The sequence below is a fragment of the Salmo salar genome, chromosome 02 (assembly GCF_965601325.2).
Source record: "Salmo salar chromosome 02, fSalSal1, whole genome shotgun sequence".
NCBI classification, from domain to species: Eukaryota; Metazoa; Chordata; class Actinopteri; order Salmoniformes; family Salmonidae; genus Salmo; species Salmo salar.
The window spans coordinates 6,175,263-6,191,391 of NC_138292.1; the positions used below are offsets into that span (position 1 = coordinate 6,175,263).

Below are 16,129 nucleotides of genomic sequence, written 5' to 3' on the forward strand. Positions count from 1 at the left end.
TCTTGCCTGAGCACGAGTGACAGCACAAGCGGGGAACACATGGGGATAACTCTGTGCCAACTCATTGGAGAGAGAGTGGTCACTTTTATCCAACACTTCCAATACGGGTACTACCTTTCCTCCAGCAATATCGTTACCCATTATAAAGGTCACACCTTTTACTGGCAACATAGGACGTACCCCCACTCTGAATATTCCACTGATCAACTCAGAGTGTACATTCACAAAGTGCAATGGCACTGGGACAAAACCCATTTCAATACCCTGAACTAACACACTGGAACCACAGTATGTATTGTCGGATAAGGGCAACACATCAGACAATATAAATGACTGTGCCGCACCAGTATCTCTAAGGATTTTAACAGGACGCTGAGATGCTTCGTCATTCGCTATGGACACAAACCCCTCGAAAATGAACGGTTCGTAACTGCGGTCGGGTACTGAGACTTTCAAACTACATTTACCCTGAGGCACTGGTTTCGTTTCAGACCTCACAACAGTACGAATTAGCCCAACACCTGTCGGCGGCTTTGCACGAATAGGCATCCCTTGTTTGCGTTTTAGTAGGAAGCAATCATTAATCATATGTCCCACTTTATGACAATAGAAACAGGGACGCTCATTTTTCTGGCGTGCTTGATATACTGCGGGCCGACCAGGACTAAAAGTAGGCAACTCAGTAGCTCTACTCTCAGTATGAGCCGAAAACACACTCTTGTGCGTCAACACAAACTCGTCTGCCAACACAGACGCTTCTGACAGGGAGGATACTTTCTGTTCATTTAGGTATACTACAATGCGTTCGGGTAAACAATTTTTAAACTCTTCCAACAAAATTAACTCCCGGAGAGAGTTGAAATCAGTTACCTTACTAGCAGCATGCCATTTATCAAACAGATTTCCCTTGTCTCTAGCAAACTCCACATAAGTCTTATTAGAAGACTTTCTATGAGACCTAAATCTCTGTCGGTATGCCTCAGGCACAAGCTCATAAGCGCGAAGAACGGTAGCTTTGACCACTTCATAGTTCAAACTATCTTCCAGAGGTAGCGCTGATAAAACCTCTTGGGCTTTACCAGTTAATTTACATTGTAGCAATAAACACCATACTTCTTCAGGCCATTTCAAGGCTACAGCTATACGTTCAAACACACAAAAATAGGAGTCAACCTCTGACTCTCTAAACAAAGGTACTAAGGCAATCTGCCTACTAATGTCAAACGTGTTGGAAGCTACAGCTGGTGAGGACGACTCACTAACAGGCACAGTAGGAACGAAGGCTAGCCTCGCTGTCTCTGCTTCCAGTTCCATTTGGCGCATTTTGAAATCCATCTGCCGCTGTTCTCTTTCTTTTTCAGCCTCTATTTTACAGATTTCCAACTGCCGCTGTTCTCTTTCTTTTTCTGCCTCAAGTTTACACATTTCTAACTGGAGATTTTCTCGCCTAATTTGGGCTCTCTCTTCTGCCTCCAGTTGAAACTGTATAGAACGGACATCCCTTCTGGCATCACCAGTTGACAGTGGGGAGAGTGGATCAAAACGGGGCAATGTAGCTGGAGCTTTAGCCTCGCCTTCGGTCTCAGACACCGACGGGCTTACAGGAGCAGCAACATCCCCTACAGGGGTAGTAGGCTCAGGCAGCGGTAACACAAGCACCTGCTCTTTCAACAATACATTTAACACTAGTTTCTTAACCTCCGCCTTAACTAAATTGTGAGAAATAGACAATGAATAATGTTCTGCCAAGGTCATTAAATCAATTTTACGACATTTATTAAACACCTCCCACAAAGGGTTATCCAAAAAGGATTTCAACTCAAAAGTAGCCATCTTGAACTACTACCAAACACAAAAGCCAACAAATAGCAAACACTAATGCTTATGACGCTCAACACTGACTAACCACACAATAACAATCTGCATGAGCGGTATGGGCGTCAGTAATGACAGATCCTGGATGAGCCCCCACTTATGTTACGAACCTCTTTGGCCCAGCGGTCTAGGGGGGATGGATACGAGACCCGTAACATAAATCATGCAAATTATAATCGTGACATGTAACAGTGAGAACCAAAAACCACAGACAACTGAAATCTACCGTCAAACTCAAAAGGTTTATTTTAAACACACGGTAAAGGGGTGTGGGAAAAGGGGCTGAGCTGGACCCAAGCAACGAAACAATAATCCAAAACCACCCCTAAGCTAGACTAGCCTATTTCAACAACAGCTAGCTAACTAACCAAAAATACAGTGGGTGGTCCGCCCAGTTCTAACTATGGTACTTAGACACAGTATTCCTACGGGTAATGTATGCCCATGGGCGACTTGTCTTGGTACCCCCTTTTCCCACCAAACAAACAAACAGTCAAATAACAAAACAATACTCACAGGATTACCGGACAAATGTGACATGTAGTTTGCAAAAACAAAAGAGATCAATACAGAGAGAGAGAGACACGGGGAGATAGAGATTGGACACAAGAGCGAATGAGCACAAAGATTGATCACAGAGTGAGAATGAGCTCGCGAGATAAAAATGAGCTCCGGGAGAAAACAACTGACTGGGTTTTTAAACCAAGGGAAAGGGACTGTGATTGGTTGAGGGAGAAGGAACAGGTGTCTTCTGATTGGGGACTGATGATTGTCACCTGTGATGGGGAGAAGGAGAGAAAAGAAACACACAGGATACACACTTGTATCCGTAACACCTGGCTCACTGTCTGACCCCTCTGTCTCTGTGTCCTGGCTCACTGTCTGACCCCTCTGTCTCTGTGTCCTGGCTCACTGTCTGACCCCTCTGTCTCTGTGTCCTGGCTCACTGTCTGACCCTCTGTGTCCTGGCTCACTGTCTGACGCTCTGTCTCTGTGTCCTGGCTCACTGTCTGACCCCTCTGTCTCTGTGTCCTGGCTCACTGTCTGACCCTCTGTGTCCTAGCTCACTGTCTGACCCCTCTGTCTCTGTGTCCTGGCTCACTGTCTGACCCCTCTGTCTCTGTGTCCTGGCTCACTGTCTGACCCCTCTGTCTCTGTGTCCCGGCTCACTGTCTGACGCTCTGTGTCCTGGCTCACTGTCTGACCCCTCTGTCTCTGTGTCCTGGCTCACTGTCTGACCCCTCTGTCTCTGTGTCCTGGCTCACTGTCTGACCCCTCTGTCTCTGTGTCCTGGCTCACTGTCTGACCCCTCTGTCTCTGTGTCCTGGCTCACTGTCTGACCCCTCTGTCTCTGTGTCCTGGCTCACTGTCTGACCCCTCTGTCTCTGTGTCCTGGCTCACTGTCTGACCCCTCTGTCTCTGTGTCCTGGCTCACTGTCTGACCCCTCTGTCTCTGTGTCCTGGCTCACTGTCTGACCCCTCTGTCTCTGTGTCCTGGCTCACTGTCTGACCCCTCTGTCTCTGTGTCCTGGCTCACTGTCTGACCCCTCTGTCTCTGTGTCCTGGCTCACTGTCTGACCCCTCTGTCTCTGTGTCCTGGCTCACTGTCTGACCCCTCTGTCTCTGTGTCCTGGCTCACTGTCTGACCCCTCTGTCTCTGTGTCCTGGCTCACTGTCTGACCCCTCTGTCTCTGTGTCCTGGCTCACTGTCTGACCCCTCTGTCTCTGTGTCCTGGCTCACTGTCTGACCCCTCTGTCTCTGTGTCCTGGCACACTGTCTGACCCCTCTGTCTCTGTGTCCTGGCTCACTGTCTGACCCCTCTGTCTCTGTGTCCTGGCTCACTGTCTGACCCCTCTGTCTCTGTGTCCTGGCTCACTGTCTGACCCCTCTGTCTCTGTGTCCTGGCTCACTGTCTGACCCCTCTGTCTCTGTGTCCTGGCTCACTGTCTGACGCTCTGTGTCCTGGCTCACTGTCTGACGCTCTGTGTCCTGGCTCACTGTCTGACCCCCTCTGTCTCTGTGTCCTGGCTCACTATCAGCTCTTCTTCTCCCTGGTCAAGTTCTGCCGACTCATGAGAGAGACCCATCTCGTTCTGATGCTAATTTAGTCCTGATCTCAGTTTTTATCTATGATTAACTACTACCTTATTGGCTATATATCGCCCAGACTGGTCTATGTTTTGAATCACTAATTTCTTGACCCTACCCAGGTTCTGTCTGGACGTGCAGGGCCACAAGGCCTTGGACCGGGACCAGGGCTTCGTCCGTCTGCAGTCTCGTCTGATTCGCTACGAGACCCAGACCACCTGCTCCAAGGAGCCTTGTCCCGTCCCCTTCACCTTAAGCCCAGCCCCCTCGCCAGCCGTGCTGTCTGAACCAGGAAGTGTCCCGGACGGAGAGGCCCTCCTCAACTCTGACCTGCCCAGGATCAAGAGACGATCCTGGGATACAGACGCCGTCCACCCCCATAAGAGGTTAGTGAGGTTTGTATGGTCCTCTGGAGCTCAGTTGGTAGAGCATTGCTCTTGCAATGCCAGGATAGTGGGTTTGATTCCCGGGGCCACCTACACATAAAAAATGTATGCACACATGACTGTAAGTCGCTTTGGATAAAAGCGTCTGTTAAATGGCATATTAGAGACATCATGTTCTATATAGGCGAACGGTCCGTACATACAGCCTGTGGTTTAGAGCAGGTGCGAGAGGTCAAAGGTTACGTACATACAGCCTGTGGTTAGAGCAGGTGCTAGAGGTCAAAGGTTACGTACATACAGCCTGTGGTTTAGAGCAGGTGCTGGAGGTCAAAGGTTACGCACACACAGCCTGTAGTTTAGAGCAGATGCTAGAGGTCAAAGGTTACGTACATACAGCCTGTGGTTAGAGCAGGTGCTAGAGGTCAAAGGTTACGTACATACAGCCTGTGGTTAGAGCAGGTGCTAGAGGTCAAAGGTTACGTACATACAGCCTGTGGTTAGAGCAGGTGCTAGAGGTCAAAGACTATATTCAACAGGTGTTATTTTTTTACTCTGCAGACTGATTTAAACTCCCATATTTGTTATTGAAACAACATTTCCAGCCTTAGGTTACCTAAAGTGGAACTAGGCTTGAAACCTTGTAACAATAAACTTCATAGGGGAATAGATTACAATGTGATAGTCTTCCACTACTAGGTTGTATTGGCCACCCACTATCTCTACTCCTTACATTTCATCTTGGGATGTTTGCAGTCTCAGTATATTTGATCATCAAATCCCAGATTTTATACACAGATATTTCACAGGATGAATAAATGTGAAGCATTTGCTTAGCTTTTCCACTCACTACCAAATATGGTGATTAGAGGAAGCCCAGTGGCCGGCGGTGGGGAAAGATGGCGCACGATGGATTTTAGCCGACATTCTGTTTAATTTTTTTCATCGATTAAACATTTAATCTCAATACAGTTTTCTGTTCCCAAAACTAGAATCTGTTATGAACAGAGTGGACTAAGTTTAGTTGACTTTACCCTTTGACAAAGTTTTTTAAAATTGCATCGTTAGAAGGAGTGCAAAGGCGAATTTAGTTATTGCACACACTCACTCCACAAAGTAGGCGTTCCCTAATAGAAATTCTCTATTCCCTTTGATCAGAAACAACAGGATTTCTCTGTTCCCTTTGATCAGAAACAACAGGATTTCTCTGTTCCCTTTGATCAGAAACAACAGGATTTCTCTGTTCCCTTTGATCAGAAACAGCAGGATTTCTCTGTTCCCTTTGATCAGAAACAACAGGATTTCTCTGTTCCCTTTGATCAGAAACAACAGGATTTCTCTGTTCCCTTTGATCAGAAACAACAGGATTTCTCTGTTCCCTTTGATCAGAAACAACAGGATTTCTCTGTTCCCTTTGATCAGAAACAACAGGATTTCTCTGTTCCCTTTGATCAGAAACAACAGGATTTCTCTGTTCCCTTTGATCAGAAACAACAGGATTTCTCTGTTCCCTTTGATCAGAAACAACAGGATTTCTCTGTTCCCTTTGATCAGAAACAGCAGGATTTCTCTGTTCCCTTTGATCAGTAACAACAGGATTTCTCTGTTCCCTTTGATCAGAAACAACAGGATTTCTCTGTTCCCTTTGATCAGAAACAACAGGATTTCTCTGTTCCCTTTGATCAGAAACAACAGGATTTCTCTGTTCCCTTTGATCAGAAACAACAGGATTTCTCTGTTCCCTTTGATCAGAAACAGCAGGATTTCTCTGTTCCCTTTGATCAGAAACAACAGGATTTCTCTGTTCCCTTTGATCAGAAACAACAGGATTTCTCTGTTCCCTTTGATCAGAAACAACAGGATTTCTCTGTTCCCTTTGATCAGAAACAACAGGATTTCTCTGTTCCCTTTGATCAGAAACAACAGGATTTCTCTGTTCCCTTTGATCAGAAACAACAGGATTTCTCTGTTCCCTTTGATCAGAAACAACAGGATTTCTCTGTTCCCTTTGATCAGAAACAACAGGATTTCTCTGTTCCCTTTGATCAGAAACAACAGGATTTCTCTTCATCTTTCTAGCTCATCAGTGTTTTATCTTGGTTGTTGTTTACATGCCCCCTGGGTTAACACCAGTCATGTTCATCTATAGACTAGTTCCTAGAGAGGGCTGTCAGATCTGAGGACGGGACACCAGGATATCATTTCTCATGTCAGCAGGAGGTTTAGCAGCTCCTCAGCCTTTTAGAGCAGCAGTAGTTAACATCAAGCTGAAATGGGTTTCGTGGAAAAGTGGACAGTGTTGGTGACTTCTATGATGGTAGTAGAAAAGAAAATGGTGTTTCCGGGTTCTGAGGTATTCAGATGTGTTTGAAGTTTTTCCCCTTGAAAACTACACACACACACACACACACACACACACACAGACACAGACACAGACACACAGGGAGATAGTTCCCCTCTGCACTTACTGTTCTTTACGGACTGTTAATAGTTTATCGTGACTCCCTGCAGCACATTCCATTGCTGACTCTTATTGCATATACATACAGGGTTAATCCCAAATGGCACCCTATTCCCTATATAGTGCACTACTTTTGACCAGGGCCTACAGGGTAGAAGCAGTGCACTAAATAGGGAATAGGGTGCTATTTAGGATGCAGAGCCGTATAGTCTGTGGTCAGCATATTGTCTTTCAAAGTGGAACTGAATGTTAATTATTCACACATTGATACCCTTTATATGTCGTTTTATGTGAGATATAAATCTGCTGAGGAGGGTTTTATTACTCAGGTGATGTGACCAGCAGATATAAATTATGGTTTTATTACTCAGGTGATGTGACCAGCAGATATAAATGATGGTTTTATTACTCAGGTGATGTGACCAGCAGATATAAATGATGGTTTTATTACTCAGGTGATGTGACCAGCAGATATAAATGATGGTTTTATTACTCAGGTGATGTGACCAGCAGATATAAATGATGGTTTTATTACTCAGGTGATGTGACCTGCAGATATAAATGAGGGTTTTATTACTCAGGTGATGTGACCAGCAGATATAAATGAGGGTTTTATTACTCAGGTGATGTGACCAGCAGATATAAATGATGGTTTTATTACTCAGGTGATGTGACCAGCAGATATAAATGATGGTTTTATTACTCAGGTGATGTGACCAGCAGATATAAATGATGGTTTTATTACTCAGGTGATGTGACCAGCAGATATAAATGAGGGTTTTATTACTCAGGTGATGTGACCTGCAGATATAAATGAGGGTTTTATTACTCAGGTGATGTGACCAGCAGATATAAATGAGGGTTTTATTACTCAGGTGATGTGACCAGCAGATATAAATGATGGTTTTATTACTCAGGTGATGTGACCAGCAGATATAAATGAGGGTTTTATTACTCAGGTGATGTGACCAGCAGATATAAATGAGGGTTTTATTACTCAGGTGATGTGACCAGCAGATATAAATGATGGTTTTATTACTCAGGTGATGTGACCAGCAGATATACATGATGGTTTTATTACTCAGGTGATGTGACCAGCAGATATAAATGATGGTTTTATTACTCAGGTGATGTGACCAGCAGATATAAATGATGGTTTTATTACTCAGGTGATGTGACCAGCAGATATAAATGAGGGTTTTATTACTCAGGTGATGTGACCAGCAGATATAACTGATGGTTTTAAAACTAATAAAACTGGAATCGATGTTTCCACAGTGAATATCAAGCGATATAACCTAGTAGGCTTAATGATGTAATATGATGTCAGCAGCAACAGGTTGATGACCCTCTACATTACTTCCCAGATGAATATCTTTAGGAGCCCTCTTGGCTACTGTATTATTACATAGTGATGAAATATGTTGTCTGTTGCCATGGAATTGAACCTTAATTGATTATGGTGACAGCTGAGGTCATTAGTAGAGTAGATTCACAAAGTAGACACCACTTTGTCAAAAAGTATTCTGTGTGTGTGCGCGTGTCTGTGTGTGTTTAACTGTCTGTGTGTCTATTGTCCAGGCTGGCCAAGTCAGAGAGCAGTGAGTCCCTGGGCTCTGTGTGCAGTGGCAGCAGTGGAACTGATACCCACCCAGCTTTAAGAGGCTTGAGGCGGCAGAAAACCAGGTCTCAGTCCTCCTCCTCTGTCTCAGCCCTGAGACTGGGCCCCCAGGGGCCAGAGAAGCCACACCCTGACCCCCAAAACAGCCACAGAGCCCCCCAGGCCCAGGGACACAGGCAGGGACAGGCAGAGGACAAGGCCAGCAAGGAGTCTCGCTCCCAGAAACATGTCCGGGTAAGAGGCCATACTGGCGGATGGCTTATTGTACCGGTTGGGGAAATATTTCTGTTTTTGTACAGCATGTAGATATTCACAGATAGAGTATTTATCTCTATAGACAGACACACAGCATCTAGATTCATAGTCTTCCATTAGGTTATGCTGTGCTATATTGCCATATCGTAGCCCTCCACTAGGTAACTAGGACATGATGACGCTGCAGCAGATCTCTAACGACAGCGGTACATTCCTTTCTGTCCTACCATTATCCACAATGTTAAGATCCATGAGGGGCCTTCCGAGTGGCGAAGCGGTACATTCCTTTCTGTCTTACCATTATCCACAATGTTAAGATCCGTGAGGGGCCTCCCAAGTGGCGCATCGGTCTAAGGCACTGCATTGCAGTGTCACAGCCGGCCTTGACCCGGGAGACCCATGAGGCGGTCGCACAATTGGCCCAGCATTGTCTGGGTTAGGGGAGGTTTTGGCTGACCGCGATATCCTTGTCCCATCGCGCTCTAGCGATTCATTGTGGCGGGCCGGGCGCCTGCAAGCTGGCATCCGGTCGCCAGTTGTACGGTGTTTCCTCTGACACATTGGTGCGGCTGGCTTCCGGGTTAAGCGAGCAGTGTGTCAAGAAGCAGTGCGGCTTGGTTGGGTCGTGTTTCAGAGGACGCGTGGCTCTCGACCTTCGCCTCTCCTGAGTCCGTAGGGGAGTTGCAGCGATGAGACAAGACTGTAACTACCAATTGGAGAGAAAATTGGGTAAAAGTACAAAAAATAAATTAATTTAAAAAGTATCCTTGAGATAAGAGTTTCAAGGAACAAGACGTTAAGCTGTTCTGATTACTACGCAAACCCAAGCTTATCAACCACAACAAGACCAACGTGGCCCCGTGGAGAAAAATACAGGTTTATTTAGAGAAATGCATGGGATGGGCATTTGGGATGGGCAACTGGCGACCCCCCCCCCCCCTTTTTTTTGGGGGGGGGGGGGGGGGGGGGGGGGGGTCTAAACGCTAAAACGTTTTTCTTAAAGGTGGGGGTATGGATGTGGGTACACAGACCCGCGAGCCACTGCGGCCCCCCATGATAAATTCATATTTTGGTAGCCCTCACCCCCCATCAAAGTTGCCCATCCCTGAAGTAGAGAAATGTCAATGATTCCCATTGACACACACACATTTTTTTTTAAATTTAACCTTTTATTTAACTAGGCAAGTCAGAACAGCATGCAGAGAGTTTTCTGTTGTTTCTGTTCCAGATGCTAAAAGAGGTTGTGGCGAAGACGCTGAAGCATCATGGGATCACCAGAGAAAACAAGTATCTTGCCGCCTGCAGTCAAAGACTGTTTGAAATCTCCAAATTCTATCTGAAGGTTCCTCTCCTTTTTCCTTTCTTTGAATTTGACATTTAGCACCAATCGTGAGTTAACGTGAAAACTTCAACTAGAAGTCCCTTGGCCCCTCTTTGAAAAAGTTTTCAATGACAGAATGACACCTAAGACTGTAAGACAGATTGTTAGACAGATTGTTTTATATTGCCTTGTCCTAAGCTTTTAATTTGCCCTGTTCAACTATGTTAAATAAGAGAGATAAGCTGACTGTCTGACCTGACTATAGCAGCTGACTGTTACATCATCACCCCAGAGACTATAGAGATAAGCTGACTGTCTGACCTGACTATAGCAGCTGACTGTTACATCATCACCCCAGAGACTATAGAGAGATAAGCTGACTGTCTGACCTGACTATAGCAGCTGACTGTTACATCATCACCCCAGAGACTATAGAGAGATAAGCTGACTGTTACATCATCACCCCAGAGACTATAGAGAGATAAGCTGACTGTTACATCATCACCCCAGAGACTATAGAGATAAGCTGACTGTCTGACCTGACTATAGCAGCTGACTGTTACATCATCACCCCAGAGACTATAGAGAGATAAGCTGACTGTCTGACCTGACTATAGCAGCTGACTGTTACATCATCACCCCAGAGACTATAGAGAGATAAGCTGACTGTTACATCATCACCCCAGAGACTATAGAGAGATTAGCTGGCTGTCTGACCTGACTATAGCAGCTGACTGTTACATCATCACCCCAGAGACTATAGAGATAAGCTGACTGTCTGACCTGACTATAGCAGCTGACTGTTACATCATCACCCCAGAGACTATAGAGAGATAAGCTGACTGTCTGACCTGACTATAGCAGCTGACTGTTACATCATCACCCCAGAGACTATAGAGAGATAAGCTGACTGTTACATCATCACCCCAGAGACTATAGAGAGATAAGCTGACTGTTACATCATCACCCCAGAGACTATAGAGATAAGCTGACTGTCTGACCTGACTATAGCAGCTGACTGTTACATCATCACCCCAGAGACTATAGAGAGATAAGCTGACTGTCTGACCTGACTATAGCAGCTGACTGTTACATCATCACCCCAGAGACTATAGAGAGATAAGCTGACTGTTACATCATCACCCCAGAGACTACAGAGAGATTAGCTGGCTGTCTGACCTGACTATAGCAGCTGACTGTTACATCATCACCCCAGAGACTATAGAGAGATAAGCTGACTGTCTGACCTGACTATAGCAGCTGACTGTTACATCATCACCCCAGAGACTATAGAGAGATAAGCTGACTGTCTGACCTGACTATAGCAGCTGACTGTTACATCATCACCCCAGAGACTATAGAGAGATAAGCTGACTGTTACATCATCACCCCAGAGACTATAGAGAGATAAGCTGACTGTTACATCATCACCCCAGAGACTATAGAGAGATAAGCTGACTGTTACATCATCACCCCAGAGACTATAGAGAGATAAGCTGACTGTTACATCATCACCCCAGAGACTATAGAGATAAGCTGGCATCACAATGTATTCCTTTTCTCCAAAAGGATCTGAAAACGTCCAGGGGCCTTCATGAGGAAATGATGAAAGCAGCCAGCAGCAATGCCAAGCAGGTAACCTGTCAACCATTTATTACATATTTTACCTTCCCCTTACCAAGGCATACTTTGAATCATGTTCTTCAGAAGTCAAGGGGTATTCAGGTAGAAATAGGTCATGAAGAGTTTGTGAATTGTATGGCTTGCAGCGTTTAAACAGAGCCATATGTTTTATTGGTTGTATTGCAGGTCATTGACTGGGTTACGGAGAAGGCCTCTAAGTGACGAGGGAAGCTGAACGATCACCAGTGGTTTCAGACTGGTTGTTATAGTCACAGCAAACTGCAACCACCACTGGAATGTATTTCACCACAGGAAACATCAGTACAGTCTGTCAGGAAGTGAAAGTGTGATTAGCATGTTTATGTTTTAAGAACATCAGTGACTGTCAGTTGTCAGGCAGCCATTCATTAATGACATTGTTTATTTTACTGAGTTCTCTCTCATGTTGTTTTAATAGGGAATTCCAACAACTGGGACGTTTGTCTTTTAGATGTGTTTACATGGTTTATTTAACATGTGTGTATGTCTCTGTTCGTTGTAAAGCATTGGTAGAATTGTAGATATCACTATTTCTTTTAGTTGTGATGTGATGAAATATAATAAAATGTGTGTTGTGATCTTGTGTGCACACTACGACTGTTCTGTACAACACTGTCAGTTTCTAGTGACGTAACATTAGTCTATCTAGGTTCACAGTAGGAACAAATGCAAAGCCAACAGAGAATGTCACTTTCTCTCACACATATGAACAAAACAATGCTTTCAAAATCAGAACGGTACCCCATCAGTCCTCACTATTCTATACGCCCCTCAGTCCTCACTACTCTATACCCCCCTCATTACTCTTTATACCCCCCTCAGTCCTCACTTCTCTATATCCTCCTCAGTCCTCACTACTCTATACCACCCCCCTCAGTCCTCACTTCTCTATACCACCCTCCTCAGTCCTCACTACTCTATACCCCCCTCAGTCCTCACTACTCTATACCCCCCAGTCCTCATTACTCTATACCCACCTCAGTCCTCACTACTCTATACCCCCCTAAGTCCTCACTACTCTATACCCCCCTCAGTCCTCACTTCTCTATACCCCCCTCAGTCCTCACTAATCTATACCCCCCTCAGTCCTCACTACTCTATACCACCCTAAGTCCTCACTACTCTATACCCCCCTCAGTCCTCACTTCTCTATACCCCCCTAAGTCCTCACTACTCTATACCCCCCTCAGTCCTCACTTCTCTATACCCCCCTCAGTCCTCACTAATCTATACCCCCCTCAGTCCTCACTACTCTATACCACCCTAAGTCCTCACTACTCTATACCCCCCTCAGTCCTCACTTCTCTATACCCCCCTCAGTCCTCACTTCTCTATACCCCCCTCAGTCCTCACTACTCTATACCACCCCCCTCAGTCCTCACTACTCTATACCACCCCCCTCAGTCCTCACTACTCTATACCCCCCTCAGTCCTCACTACTCTATACCCCCCCAGTCCTCATTACTCTATACCCACCTCAGTCCTCACTACTCTATACCCCCCTAAGTCCTCACTACTCTATACCCCCCTAAGTCCTCACTACTCTATACCCCCCTCAGTCCTCACTACTCTATACCACCCTAAGTCCTCACTTCTCTATACCCCCCTCAGTCCTCACTAATCTATACCCCCCTAAGACACTCCTCTCTCCCCTGGCCAAGAGCATGAAAGGGATGATGGGAACTGAACTGGGGGTTGAGCCTCTGGTTAGCAACCTTGGGACCTGATACATTCTGAGGGGGCTTTGTTTTGTCCTCTGGCCTGGGTGCTTCTGTTCCTGCTCTACTGCCAAACAACAGACAGGCGTCCAGGCTAACAATGCTGCCCTATAGGTGCTCCACACCACCTATTGTGTTTGGTCTCATGATTCATCCCACCCCAGGCCACCCAATTAGACTAAGGTAAGGGTTGGACTTAAACAATTATTTTGGGATAACTACCAAGCATTCTATTTGTCATGGTATAAATATAGCATCTTCAATATTTATCTCCCTCTTGGTTAGGTCCTTATTGTAAAAGAGAACCTGTTCTCAATGACTTAAGGCAAAAAAGGATATAAGTAAATATTAGTACAGAGTTACTGAGTTCGGTCTAGGTCTGTCCTCATTAGTGATATTCAAAACCTGCTCCGTCTGTTAGGTCCTACTGAACAGAAGCAGGACCAACCACCCTCAGTCTGATAGTGGAGAGTTGACTTATTAAACGAGTTAGTGGAGGTGAAATCAGATCAGTGATTTGGACTCATGTAATAAAACAAGCAAGGAGAGTGAGCTTGTCCTAACCTTAACCCTAAACCTAACCCTTAAGCTTAACGTAGCATTTTAACAAATTCAGGACATAAAACAAGTCCTGACTTTTCTAAATTGTTCTTGTTTTCCTATCTTATCAGGACATTGTGGTGACTTGTCAGGACAGTGTGGTCCTGATAAGGTAGGAAAACATTTACACACACATTTTGTTCTTCTATCCTCATGGGGACCTACAATTGATTTCCATTCAAAATCCTACTTCCCCCTAATTCTAAACCTAACCCTAATTCTAAACCTAACCCTAAACTAACCCTAATCCTAGACCTAATTCTAAACCTAACCCCTAAGTTTAGAATAGCCTTTGTCCTCATGCGGATGTGGGAAATGTCCCCATGAGGGACAATTTTCCCTGTTTTACTGTCCTTGTGGGGACCTAAAATCCCCAAAAGTCCCCAGAAGAATCAACCCACACACACACACACACACACACACACACTCACCGTATTCCTAGAAACGGGCAGGCCACTGGGAGACGGAGCACTCAGGACACAACAAAGGACACACTAATTGCTGATTTCATTTGGAAAGTCTCCAGCAGGTCTCTGATTTCTAGAAGTTGACATTCAGAAAGTCTATCAATGCCCTTTGTGTTTGATTAGATGGGCTGAATGATGGCTTCAAGCTGTGGACAGTGGCTCTGAACAGCTCTGACGCTGAACAACAGGTTGTGTGTGAGTGGCTTGGATGCCTGCTCCTTACTCAGTGGCATGTAAACCCCAATCAGGAGCTGTGTTGTGCTGCTTTGGTCAATTCTCTGCTGAGCTATTCTATTCTAGTCTCTTATATTATAGTGTATTATATTATAGTCATTATATTATAGGCATATATTATAGTCTATTCTACTCTATTATATTATAGTCATATTATAATGTAGTCATATTATATTAGTCTTCTATTATATTATAGTCATTATAATACAGTCTTCTATTCTACTCTATTATAGTCTACTATATTAGTCATATATTATAGTCATTATAATATAGTCTTCTATTCTACTCTATTATAGTCTATTATATTAGTCATATTATAGTCATTATAATATAGTCTTCTGGTCTATTCTACTCTATTAAATTATAGTCTATTATATTATGGTCATATTATATTAGTCATATAATATAGTCTTCTATTCTATTCTACTCTATTATATTATAGTCATATTATATTAGTCATATATTATAGTCATTATAATATAGTCTTCTATTCTACTCTATTATAGTCATATTATATTAGTCATATATTATAGTTATTATAATATAGTCTTCTATTCTACTCTACTCTATTATATTATAGTCATATTATATTAGTCATATATTATAGTCATTATAATATAGTCTTCTAGTCTATTCTACTCTATTATATTATAGTCATATTATATTAGTCATATATTAGCCATTATAATATAGTCTTCTAGTCTATTCTACTCTATTATATTATAGTCATATTATATTAGTCATATATTAGCCATTATAATATAGTCTTCTAGTCTATTCTACTCTATTATAGTCTATTATATTATAGTCATTATATTACAGTCTTCTACTCTATTATATTATAGTCTATTCTGTTTTAGTCTATTCTACTCTATTATATTTTAGTATATTCTACTCTGTCCCATTATATTTTAGTATATTCTACTCTATTATATTTTAGTCTATTCTACTCTATTATATTATAGTCTATTCTGTTATATTTTAGTCTATTCTAGTCTATTCTATTTGTCTATTCTACTCTATTATATTTTAGTATATTCTACTCGATTATATTATAGTCTATTCTATTATATTTTAGTCTATTCTACTCTATTATATTCTAGTCTATTATATAATATTTTAGTCTATTCTATTATTATGTTCTAGTCTATTATGTTCTAGTCTACTCTATTCTTGTCTATTCTACTCTATTATAGTCTATTTTAATCTACTCTATTCTACTCTATTCTATTGTATGGAATGGGCCATCCCAAGTTGCAGCGTGTGGAAGTGTTTTGACATTTTAATTGTCATATTGCATTCATTGGATGCACCCCATTCCTCCACAAGTGAAGCCATTGTTTGGACAGAGACTTTTGTGGGATGTTGGTTTGATTGGTTCTTGTTGAGGAAATACAGTGAACACCAGTTAGACCACAAGAACAACCTGAAATACAAAGACAA

At 43.5% G+C, this 16,129-nt stretch overlaps 1 protein-coding gene across 2 annotated transcripts in view; it reads left to right on the forward strand.

The window, feature by feature from the left end:
- LOC106596747 (mdm2-binding protein) overlaps positions 1 to 12,245 on the forward strand; it is a 61,255-nt gene extending 49,010 nt beyond the window's left edge. For both annotated transcript variants that reach the window (XM_082959264.1, XM_082959262.1), the window contains 5 exons: positions 4,087 to 4,350; positions 8,390 to 8,663; positions 9,913 to 10,026; positions 11,575 to 11,640; positions 11,815 to 12,245. In XM_082959264.1, coding sequence (XP_082815390.1) covers positions 4,087 to 4,350; positions 8,390 to 8,663; positions 9,913 to 10,026; positions 11,575 to 11,640; positions 11,815 to 11,850 — 754 coding nt within the window. In that variant the 3' untranslated portion in view covers positions 11,851 to 12,245. The remainder of the gene's footprint in view (positions 1 to 4,086; positions 4,351 to 8,389; positions 8,664 to 9,912; positions 10,027 to 11,574; positions 11,641 to 11,814) is intronic.
- The last annotated feature ends 3,884 nt before the right edge of the window (positions 12,246 to 16,129 follow it).